This window comes from Drosophila rhopaloa, unplaced genomic scaffold (genome assembly GCF_018152115.1).
Source record: "Drosophila rhopaloa isolate 14029-0021.01 unplaced genomic scaffold, ASM1815211v1 contig_2, whole genome shotgun sequence".
Lineage (NCBI taxonomy): Eukaryota > Metazoa > Arthropoda > Insecta > Diptera > Drosophilidae > Drosophila > Drosophila rhopaloa.
The window spans coordinates 7,648,456-7,670,280 of record NW_025335083.1 but is presented as its reverse complement, the minus strand read 5'-3'; the positions used below and the strand labels follow the sequence as shown (position 1 = coordinate 7,670,280).

The 21,825-nt window shown below is 41.2% G+C and overlaps 6 protein-coding genes across 6 annotated transcripts; 4 read left to right on the top strand and 2 right to left on the bottom strand.

Annotated features, from left to right (window-relative positions):
- The first annotated feature begins 972 nt into the window (after nt 1-972).
- LOC108041318 (ATP-dependent Clp protease proteolytic subunit) lies at nt 973-2,299 on the top strand. The gene is made up of 3 exons (XM_017119210.2): nt 973-1,113; nt 1,167-1,592; nt 1,648-2,299. Exons 1-3 carry the CDS (start codon nt 1,072-1,074, stop codon nt 1,933-1,935), a joined length of 756 nt encoding a protein of 251 aa, XP_016974699.1. The 5' UTR covers nt 973-1,071; the 3' UTR covers nt 1,936-2,299.
- A 52-nt stretch (nt 2,300-2,351) lies between these two features.
- On the bottom strand, nt 2,352-7,371 carry LOC108041317 (cullin-associated NEDD8-dissociated protein 1). The gene is made up of 8 exons (XM_017119209.2): nt 7,137-7,371; nt 6,690-7,073; nt 6,342-6,631; nt 5,636-5,798; nt 4,224-5,582; nt 2,878-4,105; nt 2,670-2,816; nt 2,352-2,608 (listed from the first exon to the last, which is right to left on the bottom strand). Exons 1-8 carry the CDS (start codon nt 7,179-7,181, stop codon nt 2,478-2,480), a joined length of 3,747 nt encoding a protein of 1,248 aa, XP_016974698.1. The 5' UTR covers nt 7,182-7,371; the 3' UTR covers nt 2,352-2,477.
- Nucleotides 7,372-7,981: 610 nt separating this feature from the next.
- On the top strand, nt 7,982-8,980 carry LOC108041313. Its single transcript, XM_017119205.2, has 3 exons — nt 7,982-8,123; nt 8,187-8,513; nt 8,578-8,980. Exons 1-3 carry the CDS (start codon nt 8,084-8,086, stop codon nt 8,817-8,819), a joined length of 609 nt encoding a protein of 202 aa, XP_016974694.2. The 5' UTR covers nt 7,982-8,083; the 3' UTR covers nt 8,820-8,980.
- Nucleotides 8,981-9,947: 967 nt separating this feature from the next.
- On the top strand, nt 9,948-12,505 carry LOC108041303 (protein limb expression 1 homolog). The gene is made up of 4 exons (XM_017119197.2): nt 9,948-10,668; nt 10,741-10,904; nt 11,050-11,240; nt 11,887-12,505. The coding sequence occupies exons 1-4, from the start codon at nt 10,596-10,598 to the stop codon at nt 12,263-12,265; spliced, it is 807 nt and encodes a 268-aa protein (XP_016974686.1). The 5' UTR covers nt 9,948-10,595; the 3' UTR covers nt 12,266-12,505.
- A 631-nt stretch (nt 12,506-13,136) lies between these two features.
- LOC108041310 lies at nt 13,137-14,443 on the top strand. Its single transcript, XM_017119201.2, has one exon. The coding sequence runs from the start codon at nt 13,347-13,349 to the stop codon at nt 14,211-14,213; it is 867 nt and encodes a 288-aa protein (XP_016974690.2). The 5' UTR covers nt 13,137-13,346; the 3' UTR covers nt 14,214-14,443.
- A 333-nt stretch (nt 14,444-14,776) lies between these two features.
- On the bottom strand, nt 14,777-21,730 carry LOC108041305 (inactive rhomboid protein 1). The gene is made up of 7 exons (XM_017119198.2): nt 21,241-21,730; nt 17,502-20,385; nt 16,746-17,087; nt 16,432-16,686; nt 15,691-15,948; nt 15,340-15,630; nt 14,777-15,213 (listed from the first exon to the last, which is right to left on the bottom strand). Exons 2-7 carry the CDS (start codon nt 20,358-20,360, stop codon nt 14,938-14,940), a joined length of 4,281 nt encoding a protein of 1,426 aa, XP_016974687.2. The 5' UTR covers nt 20,361-20,385; nt 21,241-21,730; the 3' UTR covers nt 14,777-14,937.
- Between the last annotated feature and the right edge of the window lie 95 nt (nt 21,731-21,825).

Genomic DNA, 21,825 nt, shown 5'->3' with positions numbered 1-21,825 from the left:
TTTCAATTTTTTAATTCTTAAAAATATAAAATTAAACCTTTTATATTTATATTGTTTTTTTAATTTTTTGTCTTATATTGTTTTTCTTACGTGGATACCTTTAATGGCTCTGTACGTTTGTTTATGTTTATTAAGCTAATTTTATATTTACATTGGGAAGAAACATTTATTAACCCATTATCATTATAAGTTGTGCAGAATTTTCCTAACCGAATCGTTATATGTGATTTTAAGAAATTTTATCATTTTATTATTTTGAACAAAACAAAATAAAAATTTTGTAATACCCACGATCCATTTTAAAATTTTTCCATAATACTTGGGTCCCTCACCTTCAGGTTCCACTATTTCCGGTATATAATTACATTTTTAATTATGTGGCACATAAGTTCAGATGAGCTTTTTAACATTTTTTCGTGTCGTTTTATAAAATAAAATCAGAAAAAAGAATTTTTACAACAGGTTTAAAAACCGACCTTTACAAAATTCTGCTCACGCCAATCCCGATTGTTTGTCAGCTTTTTTGGATGGAGGATTGGGGCTCACCGGGAGCATGAGTTTCACATCCGTCAAAAATCCCAACCGTTCCACTGGGATGTGCTCTTTGGGATTTGGGTATAAAATTTTAGCGTGTCAATAACTATCTAGCTGGTGAACGTTCCTATTTAAAATTTACCCGTGGATTTAAAGTTCAGATAGGCTTTTTATCATTATCTTATAGGGCTTAATAAAATAATAACAGGACTGAGTATTTTTTATAAAAGTTTCATAAATTTGAAAAGCGCATTCAAACAATTTATTACTGTTGACTGTTGTCAGCATTTTTTGGATGGTTTCAAAAATTCCAGCCGTCCCGCTGGATATAAAGATAAAGAAAATGTAAAACAAGTAATGGTAAAACACGCACAAAATAGCTTCACATGACCTTTGTCATACATGCCAAACGAACAGCATTGTTTCTTTTCATTTGTGTCAGAAATGATTAAAAGTGTGTTGTCTTAGCCTTAAAAACAGCTGTTTTGCATAACATTGCGAATCCGGTTGATTTGCGTCAAAACAAAAACCAGGATCATGCTAAAAACCGCTGTTAGCCGCTTATTACAAATTAATTCAGTAAGTGAAACTAAGTCACTAGCTTGTACGGAAGGTAAACGTCTAAATTGCAGGTGAAATGTGGCGGCCGGGCGAATTCGGTTCGCAATATCAACCTGATTCCCATGGTAGTCGAGCAAACTGGCCGCGGTGAACGGGCGTACGACATTTTCTCACGCTTGCTAAAGGAGCGTATAATATGTCTGATGGGCAACATAACCGACGACATCAGCTCCACCGTTGTGGCTCAGTTGCTGTTTCTGCAATCGGAGAACGTCAATAAGCCGATTCATCTGTACATCAATTCCCCGGGCGGCGTTGTAACAGCGGGTCTGGCGATATACGATACGATGCAGTACGTCAAGCCACCGATAGCGACGTGGTGCGTGGGACAGGCCTGCTCAATGGGATCCCTCCTCCTGGCGGCCGGTGCTCCGGGAATGCGATACTCCTTGCCCAATGCCCGGATCATGATTCACCAACCATCGGGAGGCGCACAAGTAAGTTAGATCCCGGTTCTTGTATTCCCGGTATTCATGAGGTTATCTCACCCAGGGCCAAGCTACAGACATCCTTATACATGCCGAGGAAATTATCAAAATTAAGCGCCAACTCACCAAAATTTACGTGAAGCATGCAAAAAACTCATATGAAGAGATGTGCGGGCGCATGGAGCGCGACCACTTTATGACCCCAGAAGAGGCCAAAGTGCTGGGCATAATCGACCACGTTCTCGAACATCCGCCAGAGACGGTTTCGGAAACTGGGCCCGCATCGGAAGGCGGCGTCGCCGGCAAATCAATGCCCGAGGAGTCTGAGAAGAGGAGCAAGCAAGCGGCTTAGAAGTCAATCACGCGTATAAACCAAAATTCGATATCAAAACGTTTTGGATACATCATTTTTCTTTAGAATGTAAACTTTCAAATAATACCAAGAAAACCTCAAGTCGAGTTTTTCCTAAAGCAGCTAACCGATTGCATAATTAGGGTAGTGAAGCTTTTATATAATTATGATCATTGCCGGTGATCTGGAATTATCGTATTCTGCCTCAAAGAGCTAGTCTCTTTTGAGAGGAGAACGTAAGCAATATTTACTTGAACGAATGAAAGAGTTTCGACACCTTTCCTTCAAAACTTTTCCCCAGCACATTCAATAAAAAACTTAGAAACTCTTGAAAAAAAAATAAATTTATGGTGAACCACAAAAATACCGTACTTAGTATTTTCTTTGTAGCTTGTGAATGTTTTGATAATTAACTGTTTCAAGTCGATCTGCATTTATTTCTTATTAGAAAATCTAAAAGCTATATCAGAAAAGAGATACTTGTTTGTGCGCACACGCATATTCTTAATTAAGTAAAGGAATTAGAAAACCAAGTTTCCCTTTTAGCTTTGATCCATTACAATAATATCTGCGGTACCGGTGATGGAATCCTTTTGTATGTAATCGTAGATCTTGCTCAATTCTGGAGTCTCCTTGATCGACTTAAGGAAATCCACTAATTGCTGATTTTTGTCTGTCAAATAGTAATTCTGGTTAGATTCTGCACAGATACAATATTTCCGCCGTAAACTCACTTGCTTTGGGTATTTGCGAAAGGGCCGACACTGCACGAAGGGCAGAACGCTTCAGTTCGTCTTGCTTTTCGTACTCCTGTTTCACAGAATTGGCCTTCACCTTGTGGGTGCACGTATCACGTAGTTGCTGTATAAATTGATCGAGTCCTGAAAGAGAGGCGTGGGCTAGTTATGACCATTGAACCAGCTGGATTTATGTACTACTTACTGAGAAGGACCTTATCCGGACACAAAATCGCCAGACGTGCCGTCATCAGGTACGTCAGCATCTTGATGTCGTAGTGGTCGCAGAGTCCAGCCTGCACATGGTCCAAGAACTGCATGACATCCACACGATCCAAGCCCTGCTCGAGAAGTGTGTACATGCACTCAAATGCCGCCTTGCGAATGTCGAGACCGTCATCGACGGTGTGCTTAAAGGGACCCATCTCCACCTCCCTGATGAGTTCGCTCTTCACCTTCGTCTCCGAGTACAGCCAAGGCAAGAGTGTGGGCAGCAAATCGCGCACCAAGCTGGGCTTGTTGTGCACCGCAGAGTTGAAGGCCACGAGGGCGACGCGTCGGACCTGGGGCTCCGGATCTCGCAGGGCGAACAGGAATTCGCCAATGTTCTGCTTGAGCAGCACATCTATGGGCTGTGGCTGATCGGATATAGTGAACTTGACGGAGGACACCACCACGGTGCGCATGGTGGCGCTCTCGGACCGCAAAGCCTGCTGCAGCTGCGGCAACAGCTCGTCGGGATTAACAAGCACCAGTTTGCCCAGGCATTCGGCCACCACGTTGCGCGATCCCTCCTCCGAGCATTCGCAGTGTTTAAAGAGCTGACTCCAAATGGATGGCACCGAGGGCAAGAGTTGAGCGAGTCCGCTGGGCGACACCGACAGTGAAGATATAACCTCCTTCAGTGAATGAAGCAGCAAGTACTGTCTCTTGGGCTGCACCTCGATCTCGTTCAGAATCAGAGGAAGATATGTCTGGAGGCTTCCTACGCACACCGCACCGAGGGCATGAGATGCGGCCGCCTTCACATCTTCTGAGGTGGCTCCAAAGCATTCAATAATTGTTTGGGGCAGCACCTGTATCGAGCTCAGATCAAAGTGCCTGCCAATCTCCCCGATCGTAAGCAAGCAGAAGATAATTTCCGTATCGTTGCGCTTCTGAAGATCCGTAATCAGCTTGGTGGCCAATGGAGTCGCCACCTGGGGACACTGTTGGGTAAGGGCCGCGATGCACTTGGCCGACGAGTGATATGCCTGCTTGTGCAGCTGCACCACCTCACTGGGAGCCCCGGCTGTGGCTCTAGAGTTGGCGTCACCGTTGCCAGCCAGAACGGGTGCCATGAGCTTCGACACCAAAGAATGATAGTCTAGGCCGGACAGCTGTGTTTGCACCAAGGCCTGGAAAAGCTCCAAGGTGCAATTTAATGCAGATCCCTGAAAAAAGGAAACGGTTATTGCTTTTGTTTTAGTAAATGTTAACCAAGGTCTAAAGATGAGTTACCGTCTACTAGCACCTTTAGCCCTTGGTCATAATTGAAATGTTTTGACCCACCTGCAGCAAAGGAGATCGCACCAAAATGAGCACTGATCGCAAGAACTGTTCATGTATGCCGACCAAAGCTTGGGGCTGCCTGCGAGCCACAGTACTTAATAGCGTCAGCGAGTACTGCGCAACGTGCAAATCCGAATCCGATATGAGCGGCGGAATCTCAACTATGGCTGTCTGCAGTAGATTTGCCTCGAAGTTGCTCGAATAGTTGATGACGATCTTGTTGATAAGATCTAGAGAGTGCAGCTTGAGGGCGCGGTGGTTCTTACGCAGGAACGTGCCCAGGGCTGGCAGCACGTCGTGCAGGATGGGAGTTAGATCTATGCGCAGGGATGATGCAGCGATCAGGGTCAAGGCTTTTACGCTGCTCAGCCTGGTTACTTCGTTCTTCAGGCGCTCCATGAAGATGGGCAGGCAAACTGCCAACTCGGTCTGCAGCATGTCGCCCATGTTAGCGATTATCTGTCCCATGCAGGCAATGGCTCGCTCCTTCACCTCCTGGTCAACATCCGTGACTTTCAGTTTCTGCAAGGTGCACGAGTAAACTGGCCCCACAAACGAGGGTGCATCAAAGTCTGACCTGGCAGCATTCGCCTCCAAAGGACGAATCACCTTTACCAACTGTTGCAGCACCAAGAGTGCCTCTGTGGCAATTTTATAGAACGGATCGAATACCGAAGTCACAACTAGGGGCACCAGCGAGGGTATATGTGGATGAAAGGCGTGTGGCGGATGACCCTGGAGTAGGGAGTAAAGAAATCCCAGCGATTCGATCTTCATGTTGCTTGTCGAACTCTTGTCATTCAGCGAATAGCTTATGCCAGGCACAATGCTCTCCAAGTAGGGACCCAGGGCGCCTGGCAGCGAATTCAAGAGCTCACGCAGCAAGAGGAAGCAGTCTTGACGCGTTTTCATCGATTTTTCCCGCATTAACGGCTGTATGGCTTTCACGATAAGTGGTAGCTGTTCAATTAGCAGCGACGTCGGCCCCGACACTTGGTCCATGGAGTCGGGGTCGTTGGCCACGTCGTCGCTCAGGCGAGTGTTCTTCAGTAATGCCACATAGGCGTGGAATATGTCGGACTTTACATTCTCCTCTCGCTCCTTGAAACGTGCAATCAAGGCCGGGCTCAAGCTGCGGTAGAAGTCCTCGATGAGCTCCTGGCGTGTGGAAATCAGAACCTCCAAGCACTTGGCTGCAGCACGACGAACCTTCCAGCTCATGTCGTCGTCGTCGCTGTACTCCTCGCTGTCAACGTACTCATCATCCTCCGTGTCCATGGCGTTGCCAGTATCGCCGTCATCAGTCTCGTAGTTGTAATTTGGATCATAGGTTATATATTTGAGGCACAGCTCCAGAATCTTAAAAAAAAAATTTAGCTCAAACAATGTATACTTTGCCTTGTACTGCCTACCATTGGAATGTGCGGATTTATGGCATCTGGACAACGCATAACAAATGCTTCGCATGCCTGCAGGCAAAACTCGCGCAACTCATCGTCGTCTCGCTGGCTGTACTGGCTCAGCAGAAGCATAGATCGGTCAATGTGATTGCACAGCCGATGCCCAGCCTGTCGACTGAAAATAAAAATTATAAAATATTTGTAGTGAATTTTTAAAATTTTTATAATATTTTAAGGTCCTAAAGTAACCTTACGGTCAGCGCATTGGCCTTAAATACATACTGTTGTCCCTTAATTAATAATTTGTTTTCATTAATGTGACTGAAACTTTGTTTTACTTTGAAACAAAAAGTTTTTTTGCACTCTATATTTTGGGATCACTTAGTTTAGAAATGATAGAAAGTTTTTTTTTAATTCGAATTATTCTTGCTGACCACTACGCATCGCCTAAAACTTTTAATTTAATTTGTTGGTTTTCACAAGAGTTGGTTTTTCTGGATCCAAACTCTTGACTAGATACAAAGTTCTATTTAAAATATTTCTAGTCGGAAAACCGAAATTAGAAACAAGTTAACGACGGAATAGCCAGAACAATGAAGTTAAAAGGCTGTTTCGAAAACATTATCTCTTTAAATATCATGTTAAAGATTTCCTGATTCAACTATTTTAAGTATATTTTCTCAGGTGCAATACTTAACTACTGCGAGTCACATCTTACCATATCGATGCCAGGCACTGAATGTACGTCCGAATGGCAGCAGGATTGGGTGGGTTCTCGAGACCATCGAGCAGGTGATCAATGACGCCGTTGTAGGCGTTGCTGTTGGCCTGAATCAGCAGAAAGGAGAGGGCTACGATGGTGCGCTTGCGAACGGCCTGGCGCGAAGAGGCCAGCTGGGGCATCAGGGCCTTCAGGATAGTGCTGTGAAAGGGGACCAGGAACTCGCCGAAACGAGAGAGCAAGTCAGCCAGTATGTCGAGCGACTCCAGTTTTACAGAGACATCCTCCTGGAAGAAGTATAGAGTATGAAACATGTGAAGAAATCTGGAACGGCAGGGTACCCACCTTTTCAATGGCCGTGCTCAGCTTGCCGGTGATCCGTTGGCAGACATTGGGGGCCAGTGAATTGGAGGACTGCGGGAGCTCGGCAATAACTGTCTTCAAGCCGATGCTCGATATGTCGCGCAGCTGCTCCGTGTTCGACATCATGTTAGCGCACAGCGAATCCACAATGGTCTCCACCTGGATCTCCTTTACCTTGTTGACCAGCGGACCCAGGCACTTTACAGCTAAGTTCTGTACCTCGCCGTTCTTGTCCTCCAGTAGTTTTAGCACCATTCGCACCACTTTTTTCTCCGACTCGTCGTCCAGAATAATGCTGTCTTTCTGTAGCTCCGTCATCAGGTCGTTTGTCGCCATGAAACGGAAATCCTTGTCCGTCGACGTCATCTGCAGCAGACCGAGGCTCCATTATAATTTCATTATATTGCTAAAATAAAATTCTATACATACTTTTTCCAGCAGATTCGCAATTTGGTGATATTGATGTGACGCCATAGCGAAGCCTTTGAAACGTTTGCTTGGTTACAATTAAGTGATAGAAAAATATTGAATATTTATTTAGGGTTGCCCTATTTTTGTCGTTGGAAAACTTGACAGTCTACTGAAATTTTTCCGGCAGAGAATCGCCAAGCTTTATATTCACTTCACTCAAAAGCAATTTTGTTATAAAGACTGCGTTAAGGGGGCCAGATAGCATCAACGAAAAGGAACTAACGCATTTGCATGCCGATAAGCAAATTCGTCAATTCACAAGCATTCACGCAGGGCTACACAAAATATTTCACGAACGATTGAAAATATAACCGAAAAATTTGAATTTTGTTGCGCATTATTAGTTTAATTTGTATTTCCTAATTTAAGTGAATAAATCGATAATCAAAACTACATAAAATTATTTTTGTCAAATAGCTTGAAACAATTCATATATTCTAATTCTACTATTCGGGTGCTCCAGAAATCTCTTCCAATCAAACTAGCTTGGAAATTATATTCCTACACGGTTCGGTAAGCAAAACTTAAGAACATTTTCTTAATGGCAACTGACAAGTAGCTTGAAACAGTTTACTGATTCTAATTCAATTAATCCGGTTGTTCCAGAAATCAACCAAATTCATTCATTTGATCAGAAGTCATTATCCACATGGTAATTTATATCTAATGTTGTTTTAAAGTATTAAGAAAAAGAGACTATAATTATTTTATTTTATTAATTAGTAATTTTTTAAATGTTTAAATTTGGGTGTTCTTTTCCATCGTTTCGGATCTATGACAAAGTAATGATGGCATAGAGTCTCCCATCTCTAAAGTTGTGCCGCTCTTTTTCATACGAACTATATTAACCAAACGCTGAAATTAAACTAAAAAATATTTTATTCATCCTCAAAGTATATTGAAAAATGAATAACATCTTGAATAAGGAGAACACAGGCGTTAATTGTAAGTTAATCTTTGTTCAATATCCATAAAATCCAGTAATTTAATTGACATTCAATATTTTAGTGCCGACCAATCCTATAAAAAATGTAGTTGCTCCTAATTCAGTGCTAAAAAAATGCGTCCTTGGGAAACTAGATAATGTGATGCACCAAACTCCTAAAATTACTCCGTTTAAAAGGAATACTGTGAGACTGGAGGACAGCACCGCCAAGTTATCGTTTCGCAAGACCCATAAACAAACCATTATAGCCAAGGACCGAGAAGAAGAAATTGTTAGAACAACAAGTTGTTATTTGGGCGCTTACATGTTAAGATGCGAAGCCCAAGCCATAAATTTGTTTAACTACACTGACTTTCCAAACGAGAAATGTTTGAAGAAATGCGGTAAACGTGAGTCATATAAATAATTCCGATCCTCAGTAATTGCTGAACTACATTCCTTAACTCTTTTTAGCCATCACGGAAACCTGGTCGGATAGTCAATCTGGATATGATGCACTGTTTAAACAACTTTATTGTGACCCTTGCAAATGGGAAGAACAATTAGGCAATCAGAATTTCCCTCCGTTAGTATCCGATTATGATGAACTCACATGCATTGATGACGCAGAAAACATCGAAACCGATGATTATCAGTTCGTTTTAGATTTGTTTGCGCCAATGCCAAACCTAGAAAGTGTTGATATCCTTTTTTAAATCTTTGTTAGGAAATTTATTTGTTTATTTTGTAGCTTAATGTCCATTCACTCCATAGTTACGTTTGTAATAAAAGTCATACATTAGAATTTTAAATTATCGTTTATGTATTAATAAATGTAATGCTAAGAGAATAAAGTTAAGTGTAACTAAAACCAAAATCACTAGAAATGCAAGCCTTATCTTCAAATCTGATATGTTTAATTTTTTGCAATTAAAAATATCGAGTTAACCTCTGGACGAAGTGCGTAAAACTAATATTATCCGTAAAAAATCAACAAAGAGCCTAAATCGTTTAAAAAGCAACTCCATTCAAAAATTCCTAATTTATTATTACAAGATTTTAAAGCCAACTGTCGATTTTAAGACTTAGCGACTAAACGGGAATGGAAAAGAGCCCAAATCGCTTGACTTATTTCTACTTGAGAGACATGCCAGTTACATATCTCATTGTACTATATGTGGCTTAATAAATATTGAGAATCATATTAATACAATAATAAGGTTTGTCTAAGAAGTTGCCGAACTTTTGAAAGATTATTAGAAACCACAATAGATTTTTGAGCAACTTGTTTATTTTGTTATTCAAAGTAATCTCCCTCCGACTGACTACACATATCAGCCCAATTCAATAATTTGTGAGTTTTGGTAAAAGTTTTACCAAGTTTCTAACAAAACTATATTGCCTTCGTGCTCAGCACTCATTTTTGCACCGATAAGGTACTGTCACATTGGACGCTATAACTCCAGTTCCGATGTTCCAAATGTCATGAAATTCGGAGCGAATGTAATAAACATTGTACCTTCTTAACGCAGGTCCACACCAAGAGGTGGCGCCAGCAGAAAATGCCTTTTAAAAAAGTTTGGAAAAAGTTTTAGACAGACCTTGTATATGATATTATATTAAAATTAGCTTCCATTCTTCTTGATCTGGTTTCTGAAATTAGCTATATTTTTAACCAGAAGAAAAATAGCTATTTGTTAGACCATAATAAGAAAATCAATTTAGTTTTTTACTTGATAATTTGTTTTTTAAGAGTTTTGATTTTAGTTAACAGCCAAAGAAAAATCTAGCCTTTTCGAGCTTAACTTGTTGTGTGTTCTAGCTTGTTTCTGGTAGCCAATAGCTGGCATCACTGAAACACAGTAATGTATCCAGTTTTTTTTACATTAGTGCAGAAAGGTTTCTCATCTTGTGGTGACCTTAGTTGCCCGTTCCTCTGGATGAAATAAAAGTGAAAATTAATAATACAAATGTATAAAAAAATATATATAAATAAACCTGACTAATGACAATACACTTTAGATGAAAAAAAACAAACTTAATGTATGCAATTTCACATTTATATTTGTGTTTGTGCTTAAATTGTGTTATTTTACGGCAAAACGATATAAAAACATATATTGTCACTGACTATCTGAATATACCTAAACGAAAGACTTAGGCGACAAACTCGATTTTATAATTATCGGTGGATGTTGGGATGTACATATGTTTAAAGACGTGGCAGTGTCACCAGTGCAGCAACACCACTCTTGTATATGTATGTAAACATATGTATGCTGTTAATGTATATTATTTCCTGTGTGATGAAATCCAGATTGAGTTAATTAACGACATTTAATTTGCTTAGAAGTTTACTGCTGTGAAAACTTCTACCCAATATACTTATTATATGTTAATTTCTGCGTTATACATTAATGTTATGCGGTTTTACTTGAGCTGAAAAAAACTGAACCAGTCTTTGTTCAACATACTATTGAATAATCTGTAAAATGGTTTACCCCGAAGAACCTTTTTGGGTTTTACCAACGGTAACTGGATTCTACGAAGATAGAGACTATAGAGGTAAAATTATTTTATAAATTATTATTTTATTTATAAATTACGCTAATGTACATATATAAATATGTATTTCAGTTAATGTCGTTGAAGCCCTTCAAGAGTTTTGGCAAATGAAGCAATCCCGTGGAGCCGAAATGAAAAATGGGGCTCTTGTGATTTATGAATCGATACCAGCAAATAGCCAGCCATACATTTGTTTCGTAACACTGCCTGGAGGAAGCTGCTTTGGAAGTTTTCAAGTAAGTATAAGTTTTAAAAAGCATAACATATGTGACACAGAAATCTCTTCAGCTGGAGTTCGAATGAACATCATTAGTATATTCAAACCCAAAACGATTTTTGCGTAACCCCTGATAATTTAGAAATGATTTTTGGTCTTTTTAGAATTGTCCAACGAAGGCAGAGGCTCGTCGCAGTTCAGCCAAGATTGCGTTGATGAACTCGGTGTTCAACGAGCACCCATCGCGCCGAATTAGCGACGAGTTTATTCAAAAAGCTGTTCAGGATGCTCGGACCTCTTTCAAAGGGACATCGCAGATCAACGAGGGCACAGAGTCTGGAATAGGTGCATTCAGGTGAGGACTACTACCAAAATAATTTGTTCATATCGAAAAGTACAGAGCGTACATAAAAAGAAAATAACGAAAAGAGACTCTCTCTAATAAGTTAATGGTTCCAAAGTATTTGTGGATTTTTCTTCCTCTATTACTGTTATTTTAACGATTGACTCATTTGGACAGCTTTTTTTCGTGCAGCTAGTATAGCTTATACTATACAAAAAAAAATTTAGCTACTATAGTTATCTTGGGAACTTGCCTTTTACATGTTAAAATGAACTATACATTTTAACATGTAAAAGGCAAGTTCCCAAGATAACTATAGTAGCTAGATTTTTGATTAGGATTAAGATTGCCCACGAAATGTTTTTTCAAGCATATTATGTGGCGGTCATATTTTTACACAAGCAACAAGTTTTTAATTAAAATACATACTTAAGTAGATGTATAGCTGGATATTTGATAATTTTTAAATTCTGACATTCTCAGAAAAATCACATATGTTGATTTGAATGCTAATATTTTTTAAAAGTACAATCATTTAAAAAAAAGAGCCTTTAACTTATTAGTTAATTATAATAAATGAATAACATTTACCTTACTAATAGTCGTGGCCTTCGACTATCGTGTTTTTAACTTGTAAATAAAATATTTTTGAGTTTAGATTCATGCTGGAGGCAAATAAGGGAAGAACAATGTTGGAGTTCCAAGAGCTTATGACTGTCTTCCAACTGCTTCACTGGAATGGATCGTTGAAGGCAATGCGCGAACGCCACTGCTCGAGGCAGGAAGTCGTGGCCCACTATTCCAACCGCAGTCTGGACGACGAGATGCGGTCACAGATGGCATTAGACTGGATTGCCAGGGAACACGACAATCCCGGCGTTATCCGCAGGGAATTAGTGCTCGCCGAGAGAGAGCTGGAGACCTTTCGCATGGCTGGACGCGAACTGCGTTTTCCGAAAGAAAAAAAGGACATACTTATGATAGCTCATAATCAACTGGGCGGTAGTGCCCTTAACTCGGCTTCCATTGATGATTGATCAAGAAAACTAATAAGCATCTTGCCTGATCAAAATTAACCACTTTTTTAGATAAATCAAACCATTTCACTTTGAGTAGCGATCAATATTTATTTAATTGGCATACCATATGATCTCCATGATGAAAAACAAGCGGAAAAAATATTACTCTTCCCACAAACACTTCCAAATTAAAAAAAAATTAATTTTAAAAATCTTTGAAAATGTGATTTTTAAAACAGCTGCTACAAAAATAAGACTAAACCCAATAAAATATAAATATATTATTTTAACTTAAATGTCCATACTTTATTGTAAAAGGCTATTCATTAAACCAAATATCTGAAGCTAGTCATCGAAGGTGGACGGGTCCTCAAAACGGAATGAAACTTTTATCATCGATATGTTGTCCATCATCGCAAATAAATATTAACTTAGTAACTTAAAAAAAAGAAACAAAAAAATCTTATACGCCAATCTGAAATGTTGACAGAAAAAATTGAAAGAAAAAATATTGCAACTATTCATTACTCAAATTGTAGCTTGGAGCAGTGTTAACCTTTCTAATACGCCTTTGGAAAACAAAGCTAAGAACATGTCGTCCGTCAATTTAAATTGTTTTTTGCCACCATTTCAAGGTTGCACGGGAATACCATCGGTTAAATATCACTAGAAACATGTGTTTAGAATTGTTATTCTAATTAATATTGGATCATTTTTAGCACGTCAAGCCCTAAAATCCCGTAAACGGTTGGTTGATTTTGCTTTGGGGACTAGGCTATTATAAATCTTTTCCGATATCATGTGCTCTTTTAATTTGTAGTAATTTCAAAACCATAATATAAATACTATTCCCAGCCCACCGTTCCATTTTCACACACAAATACAACTGGACGTCAGTCCATCCCTCGAAATCACAGCCAATTGTGCCGCTATCTTGTCTGTTTTTCTGTGAATATAACACATACATACAATAAAAATAAGAAAAAACGAAGAAAAAGGTGCTCTAAAGCTGCCCAATTGCGCTTAAAAACACAGAGCACAAAACGGCTGAGATAATACTTCAAAGAACAAACTTGAAATACACGGATTTGGCTACATCATGGCCACTGAAGAGTTGCCAGCTGACCTGGACAAGTTGAAAATAACACAGACTCATCCTCTTACCAAGACTGTGGAACGGAACCCATTTTACGATGCGGATAATGGATTTGATTCGTCTGATAACTCAGAGGCAACAATGAGCTCTAAACCCCGATCACAACATCGCTGGAAGTGCAGACCCCGCCGAAGGTCCGAAAGTTGTCTGCAGGACTGCAAGCAGGAGGACTCCTTTGTTCCAGGCGAATCTTTCGAGATTGTAAGTCCCTTGAGCTGCTCCCACGGAGTGCAGAAGCATTCTCAAAAGCGAAATTACCATGCGCCAGCGAAGAAGAACATATTTCGCCAGCCCATCCTAAGGTCCTTGTACGGCTGCGAGCATGGCAAGTGCATTGTCCGCAGTGGTCGTATGTTTCTCTGCAAGCCGAAGGAGGAGTCCAGTGATATAGTTGGCCAGCCACAGGTCAACGAGGATTTGAAATCGGGTAGCTCATGTGCCTTTCGCGATGTTATTGGCGAATGCAATGTCATGCTGGGCGAATCGAAGAAAAGCCCGCTGGGAAACAGTTGGCACTTTTCCAGGAAGTGTAGTTCATCAAAGGCCCAGCTCTCGGAAAGTGTTCTTGAAGAGCCAGGATCTTCAGGACTTCACAGCCATAAGATCGATCAATTCGCCGTCTCAGCAGCCACGCGATCTCTGTCAGCCGTTTCGCTGGTGGGAGCAACGTGCTCGCAGCAGGCCAGCTACAATTCCACAAACCCTGGGAACTGCGACGATGTTACCATTGGGGAGTTGGCCAGCTACTTCGACACCATTGTTCATATACCTAAAAAAATGTCCACAATGGCCGAAATGATGTATATATAATTATCGTAACCATTATTAATTCATACCTTTTCTCTAAATATATTTTTAAGTTTTAAGTGTACGATATGTATGTTACTTGTGAATACAATTACACAATTTCAGCCCTTTTTAAAATTCAGTTGGCTAATCTAAATATTTATACTGTATAATATGTACATAGTCATTGGTTTATTCTGCGAATTACAGCATTTCTAAATACACTCAAATACTATTTTTATTAAAACTCCCAATGGCATTCGGACTTTGTATTTTTGTTAGCCTTGTGAGCACTGTTCAAAGCTTTTCTCTTTAATTGATTTTTAAATAGTTTTAATAAAACTTTGCACAAGTGGTGAATAATTATTTCAACTTTTATTGTATGGAGTAGTAAAAGTAAAACTAGTTTCTGTCGGATAAAGACTACCCGCGATTTCTAGATTGCTTAATCAAGCTTAGTGCTAAAATAGTTATGGGGAGAAATCAACGGAAAATAACTGTATACTGAATTTTATATTTTACCTTCCATTCCCAATATTTATTATTTTTTGAGCCCTTTTGCCTGAAAAATATAAACCAACGCAACGTAAACGAATTGTAATACTAATTATTCTTTATTCATTTGAAGTTCGGATTATACATACATAAATAGACATTTAATGCGTTATTCATATAATTGTTATCTATTTGTGCACTCAAACTTGTCAAATTTTTTTGTCATGAATTGATTCGATTAATATGTAAAATATTAAAGGACGTTAAATTCAGTATTATTGATGTAACTTAGGTATTTCTGTTTATTTTCGGAGTGCACCGATGTTAATTCAGTCATAAGATTAGAGTGGTTGTTCTTGTTTGAGAATCTAATGGGTGAAGTGAACACTTGCTTAAGCTTTGATATATTTCCAATACTTTTTTTAATTCGATCACTATAGTTTGAAAGGTGATTAAACGAACGACTAAACTCTACTTCCTGCCATTGTTGAGCGCTCGTTTTCCGCGGCGCTGCGGGATATAAAATGTGCTGCAAATAACAAAAAATATATGTTAGCTGCGATTGAAGTGTTACCAATGATAATAGATTTTTAGAAGGCTTGTGATGTCGCAATTATACATTTAATAATCTGTCGAGTTACTTTTATACACCCACCGAAACGAGAGCTTTCTCTGTAAAGGTAACGCTCTTCCTTATAATGTCATCCGAGTGATGATGATAATAATATTGGGAGTTCTGCGTCTGTGAGTATCGAGTATTACTGCTTACAACATCAACGCCATGATGGTCCGTATTGGTGAAATTTTCGTATCCGTATCCGTTGTTATTACTAAACATATCTACAAAGCTAATGGAGTGGAATTCACTGGGGTGAATATAAAACGTCACAATCATTGCAGTGTATATGATAACGTGAAACAGAACGCAAGTCCAAATTAGATTTATCTGCAATTAAATCGGGTTAGTTGTTTCTGCCTTCAAAAGTGGACAATTCAATTGTCTTACCTTCTTTTTACGACCGTATTTTGAGAATGTGGTAAATGGCACTAGAGACATGGTTAAAAGGCATCCACAAATCACTCCAGCTAGCAATCCCAGGAAGTTAAGTTGATAAGGCAGTGTTCCGATTCCGACCAACACACTACACAGGAGCAATAATTTGAATAGTGCAATGTGCGGTTTGTGCAGATACTTCCAATGCATCCAAACCAGCAGGGCAATCAGCGAGGCCACCACGCCACTAAGCGATGCTGAGGGTCCGACCTGCCAATGCAAAAGGTGAATTAATCATATATGTTTTCTTAGTGCCGGGTTCTCTTCTGTACTTTAATTTGACATATTTATTTTCGGGTGTTAAACAAGAAATGGATTTCTCATCTTTAAAATCTATTGATAACTTTCAGCTCCACACTTTTGCGGCTAGTAAAATTTTGCAGAGTTATCAAAAATATGTTCGTATTGATCGCAGATCAAGTTATAAATCTCGCGGGTCAGATATCCTAAAGATGACAAAGGAACTGTATGTCGTTGAAAAGATAAACTATTTTATCGTTTACTAGATTAAACAATATTTTTGTTGAGTCATATACCCCTTCTTAAACACCTTGAATTATTTTTGGGGACGGAAATAAGGCTTAGTCAACATGCCTTCACCTCTTCCGTTTATAGTATACATTAAAATATACTTGTTCATTATATGGCGGATATAAAAACTTGGTAGATATATTAACAGCTTTATAATTGTACCTCTGGACGATGGGGCACTAGTATAGCGCTCGTTAGATTTCCAGCAAAGCCCGACATAATGTAGACAATCGCAGTACGAACGGTTCCAATCAATCTCTCCAAGTCGGCCAAAAACAAGTGCTGGAATATAAGAGTAATGGCCAGATGCAAAATACCGGCGTGCATGCAGAGCGATGTGAGCAGTCTGTATAGCTGATCCGGAGTCTCCACGGAAATGAATGGAAACATTCCGCACACATTGTTTAGGCACGAGATCTAATAAAATTAAAAAATATTTAAGACAAAGATAGTTTATTATACTATTGAATGTATACCTGTGAACACAATGATGCTTCCTCATGAAAATATCCCTTTATAAAATCACAGTACTCGCGGGTCGTTATCCGGCACTCTCCATATAAGCCCGTGCAGCACGGATGTCCAATTACCTCGCATACCATGTGCTCCGAAGTGTGATCCTTGTACCGATATCGTTGTGTAAACGAATTGGTTTTGCGGCAGATTGGCCACTTTGTGATGTCATCGGGCCACTCGTAAGGAGCTATCGATGCTGGGGCATCGCAAAACTTGGGATCCAGTCCGCAGACAGACCCGGAGATTCTCCCTCCCGGTCCAGACTCACTGGGAGACCATTTTTTCCACGTAGATATTGATTTCTGATTAATGAAAATGGAAACGGATTTACTTTTAAAACAGATTTTGGCATGGTTAATTCTTAACCTCCTATTGATTTTTTACAAGGCTTAACAGAAGGTCTTCAATAATTTGATGGAGATGAAGTTCAGCGGATGCTTTAAATTTTCAACACATTTCTTCCAGAATTCAAAAGATACGATTGATCTTGAACAGATACTTATGTGTAAATCAATAGGTCTGTTTTGCAAACGAATAGTTATGGCCACAAGATAAGCCTCTGAAGGACTGTATCTGTTAAGGAAAGCGAGAATCCTTCATAACCGTCACTGTGCCTCAGATTAAGGAAATCTAATCGTAGTCAAGGACAATATTGCTGTATCTAGTTGTCAAAATAGGTATTTCGCCCTGCTCATTATCTTATAATAATCACTCACCGTGGGGTAGAGTCCTCTGATGGAGCACTCTGCCTGGGAGCTCTGAACGCAACCGGAGTCGTCATTGCGAATGCAGCAGGCCGTTTCCCGCTCGTGTCGCCTCGTCTTCGTGACCACCTCGGTGATCTTAATGTCCCGTCGCATGCAGGCGGCGAATTTCGCACCCATGTGCACCAGATCGATGTTCCTGGGACCGATCCAGAGGTTTCTCTGCTCGACATGCTGGACCGTCTGCAGACTGAGGCTGGTCACCAGTACCTGTCCCGTCTTCTGCTCCGATCCTATGCCAATGGGAGCGATGCCGTAGCAGATGATCGACAGAATGAGAACCACCACCTGCACCGTGTTGATCCAGTAGGTGAAGAAGGGTCGATGGTCGGTACGGTCGTCCAGGTCGTTCACCGAGAAGTACTTGATGCAGCGCAGCGGCGGACGTCTAGAGTTCTCGAGGACCCCGTCAAGCAGCTGGGCTGTTATCCGATTGCCCCGATTGCAGTTGGAGGTGGTCGAGTGGGAGCTGCGCATGGCGGGTTGCATTTGGCTGGAAACCGAGCTGCAGAGCGGTATGTGGGCTGCCGGAGCCGGGTGCGAAGACTGATCGCCTGTCAGGTTGATATCACTGCTGGCGTTACCGCCACTGTTCAGGGCGGAGGTTCGCCAGCCGTTCTGCTGCCGCTCCGCCATATAGACACTAACTCCCACACCAGAAGGATCTGCACAGGGACGAGGCTTGGCCGTCTGTCTGCCAATCTCGGAGCTTTCATCGTTCACAGACGTGGTCGTTATCTCGCAGGGACTGTCGAAGAACACCTCGTCATCTATGATGGCCTCCAGGCCATCTGTTAAGCAGTCCGCATCCGCCTGCTGATTATTGTGCGAAGTGACATGCAGAGGGGCAAAGCTGCGCGACCATTGCCAAGGACATCGCACCCTGTGCATCTGGATGGGCCGTCGCTTGTTGAACATGTGCACCAGATAACTGACCATGGCCACAAACATATAACCCACTGAAGCCTTGCGTTCCACGAACTCCCCGGCCAGAAAATCCCGGTTGGTATAGCACTTCTGCCGTCTGTTATCGCCAGATAGGTTCATGTCCATGCCAATGGCATCCTGAACTGGCAGGATGTCCGGACGATCCGGGGCATAGTTGCTGTTGGATCCGTTCCCCTGGACCACATCCTCGTTGCCTCCACCGATGGCCTGCTGCATGTGGTACTCCAGTTCAGTGTCGAACATTCCGAAGCAGCGAATTGCCAGGCGACGATGACGTCCTTGCCACAGGGCGCAATCCGCTACCTCGGTACTCGGCTCCACGCCAAAGAATTGCGAGGTGGTGCGCCTCATGTAGATGCCAATCCGCTTCTTGCAGGACAGGTGGTGCATCTGCGGTTGTGGGAGCACCTGCAGTGACTGATGCTGCTGCGTCTGGTGGTGGATGTGCTGCAGTCGAGGATTGCTGGCTATCTGGCTGCGGTACATCTGGTGTTGGTTCGATCCTGGAGGCACTGCCATGTTGCCACTGCCCTCGAGACGTTTCGCCTGCACGGACACCATGCTGGACTCCAGATTCTGGCTGGGGATCTGCTCGCTTAGACCCGAGATCACTGGCATGGACATGGGCACGGGCAGGGATATGGGAACCGGGCTAATGGGACCCGTGGTCTGGGTGGTCTGATGAACTCCCGTGGTGCGTCTTACTGTATTGCAGTGCAGGCAAGTCCCCGAGGGATTGTCCACTTCTAACTGTGCTATGGAACCTCCTCCAGGAGCCACTACAATCACGGAGTCGCTGTCATCGCCCCTGTGTGTTCCCGATCTCGAGGAGCTGGTGGCCGTCATGATTGGAGAGCAGGAGCTGGCCGCCGAGAAGACCATCGACATGCTGGTGGAAGGCGCCGGCGAAGGGGATGTACAGGCCGGTGAGCAGCTCGCGTACGTCTGCGAGGTGCGGCTTAAGCTTCCGTGCGAGGTTTCATTGTGGCAGCACTTTGAGCGAAAGTTGTACGGCATGTTAGCATACTGCGATTGCACCGCTGATGTGGATGTGGAGGCGGTGGCGGGAGTGGGCAGATTGGCCGCCGGCGAGGAGGAGATGGTAAGGTCAGAGTAGAGGTCCATGGCAGGAGGCGGTGTGGGCACATATCTCTTGACCGGCGTGTGCACCGTGGATCCTAGATAAGCATTGTAGTTCTCACACTGCGAGAGTGGCAAGGGTACATTGGAAGGCAGTAGGAGACGGGTGGAGGATACCGAGGGCACTGCTGAGGGTATTCCCCCCATGTTCTCCATCATCTTTGTCTGGGGAGTTGTCTGCGATTCGCGATATCGCTCCAAACGGTATCTGGAATTCGGTGACACGTGACGCTGATGGTAGCTTCCGTTTCCACCCATTCCATTGCTTCCCATTCCGTTGCCACCCATTCCATTGCCACCCATTCCGTGTTTCTGCAGCACTGTAGAACTATCCGGCTTGACGGACCCAACACTGCATGACTGGGAGGGCAATTGATTGGCCACACAGGTGGCAAAGCAATCGCTATTTGGAGCCGGGGAAGGCGGCGGGACGCCCCTATTCGAGTCATCGTACTTCTCTAGCGGCGAGAGCTTCAGCTTACCCCCATGTGGCGGGAAATTCTCGCCGTTCGGAGCGCGAAAGCGTCCCGAGGACAGACTACAGTACATGACATCGCACTCGTTCGACTCCAACGCCAGTTGGAGCTGATTCTGAAAGTTAATGGACTTTCTGCGGGTGGAACTCATGCTGCCGTTCCCACGCATAGAGGCGTGAACGTTGTCGGAGTTACCCTTTTCATTTCGCCTATTATTGTGTCCCAGGTCACTTCCATTCGAACTCATAATCGAAGAATTATTATTTTCCGATCTGGGAAAGACAATTCAAAAAATTAATAATTTGGGTATCGTTTATGCTAAAACTGAGTATAAGGGAATTCAAGTATTTATAAGAGCAAAATTAAAACAGTTCCCAAAATAATAATTCACTACTGAGTTATAAGGAAGAGAGATCAGACGCTGCGCTATCCATATCTGAACACGGCTTTTAAATACATTACACGAACCAGAATAAAAGTATCTTTTAAGTTACTAAAAATATTATAAATTATAGACCTTTAACCGGCTAAATAACTTAGAGTAAGACCAAAGATGTCACCATAGAACATTCATTTGTAATTATTATTTATATGCCATTAGCAACAATGGCTAATCTTAAAACTAAGTACCTTAGTTCATACGGACAGGCGAAAGCACCCATCCATTTTTATAACTTCATATTAATTATTTGGATCTCTTAAATAATTGAGGATGTTGTAGTTTAAAAAAAATTAGTATATTGTTTTAATATATATTGTTTTATCTTGTATTGTAAAAAGTGTTTTTTTTAACTAATTGTGTTAAATGAAAAAATAGTCAAATTATAAATTGTTATTTGAACAATTTCTTCACATCTCCATTTTAGATACAAACAATAAAAAAAAGGGCCAAGGGCGCACATGAGTAATCTGGCGCTGGCATCATAAAATGTCTTTTATTTTGAAACTACGCAGGTTTTTGGGGTAACACATTAATTTTGTACATATATTTTGTATTAATATAGTAAAACAACCAGTAAAATTGAGTTTTAAAGGTTAGTATACATACATAATAATATTTAGGATGGAAAAACAACGTTAATAACATATAATATATCTATAGAAGAAAGCACACATAATAAACTCACGTTAGCAGGTTCGATGGATTTAACTTTTTAAATGCAATATACTGTTTTTTCACTTCATCTTTATTTTTGTTTAAGCCTGTTTACTGACCGAAACTTGCTTTATCGATTTTCCACATACACCTTCATAACAAAAAGTACAAAAGTACATTGTGGCAATGTTTTCGGTTTTAGCCAACAGTCCTTTGTGTTTTTTATTGAATAGATTTATTACTTAAGTTACTAAATTCTCGGATTGACTTGTCCATTTTTTCGAACAATTTTATAACCACTAATGCATATGTACACAGCACACTCGTCAAAAAGTGCAAGCACTTGGAATAATTTTTCAGCTTTTCTTGCGCATGTGCGAAATTCACTTGCTGGAGATGGCAGAAAATGTCCTACTGCTAATGCTCATTTGTAGGCATGGATGTTAAAGAAGGTACATTTTAATTTTAAAATATGTTTTTAAAAATTTTATTTTTTATTCACGAATGATACCTTTTACAACTGATGTTAAATTTAACAAAACTCAGCATTAAACAGTTTATAAATACTTGAAATGCATTTCCGGTAATTTAAAAACTAGAATAAAGCAGACATTTT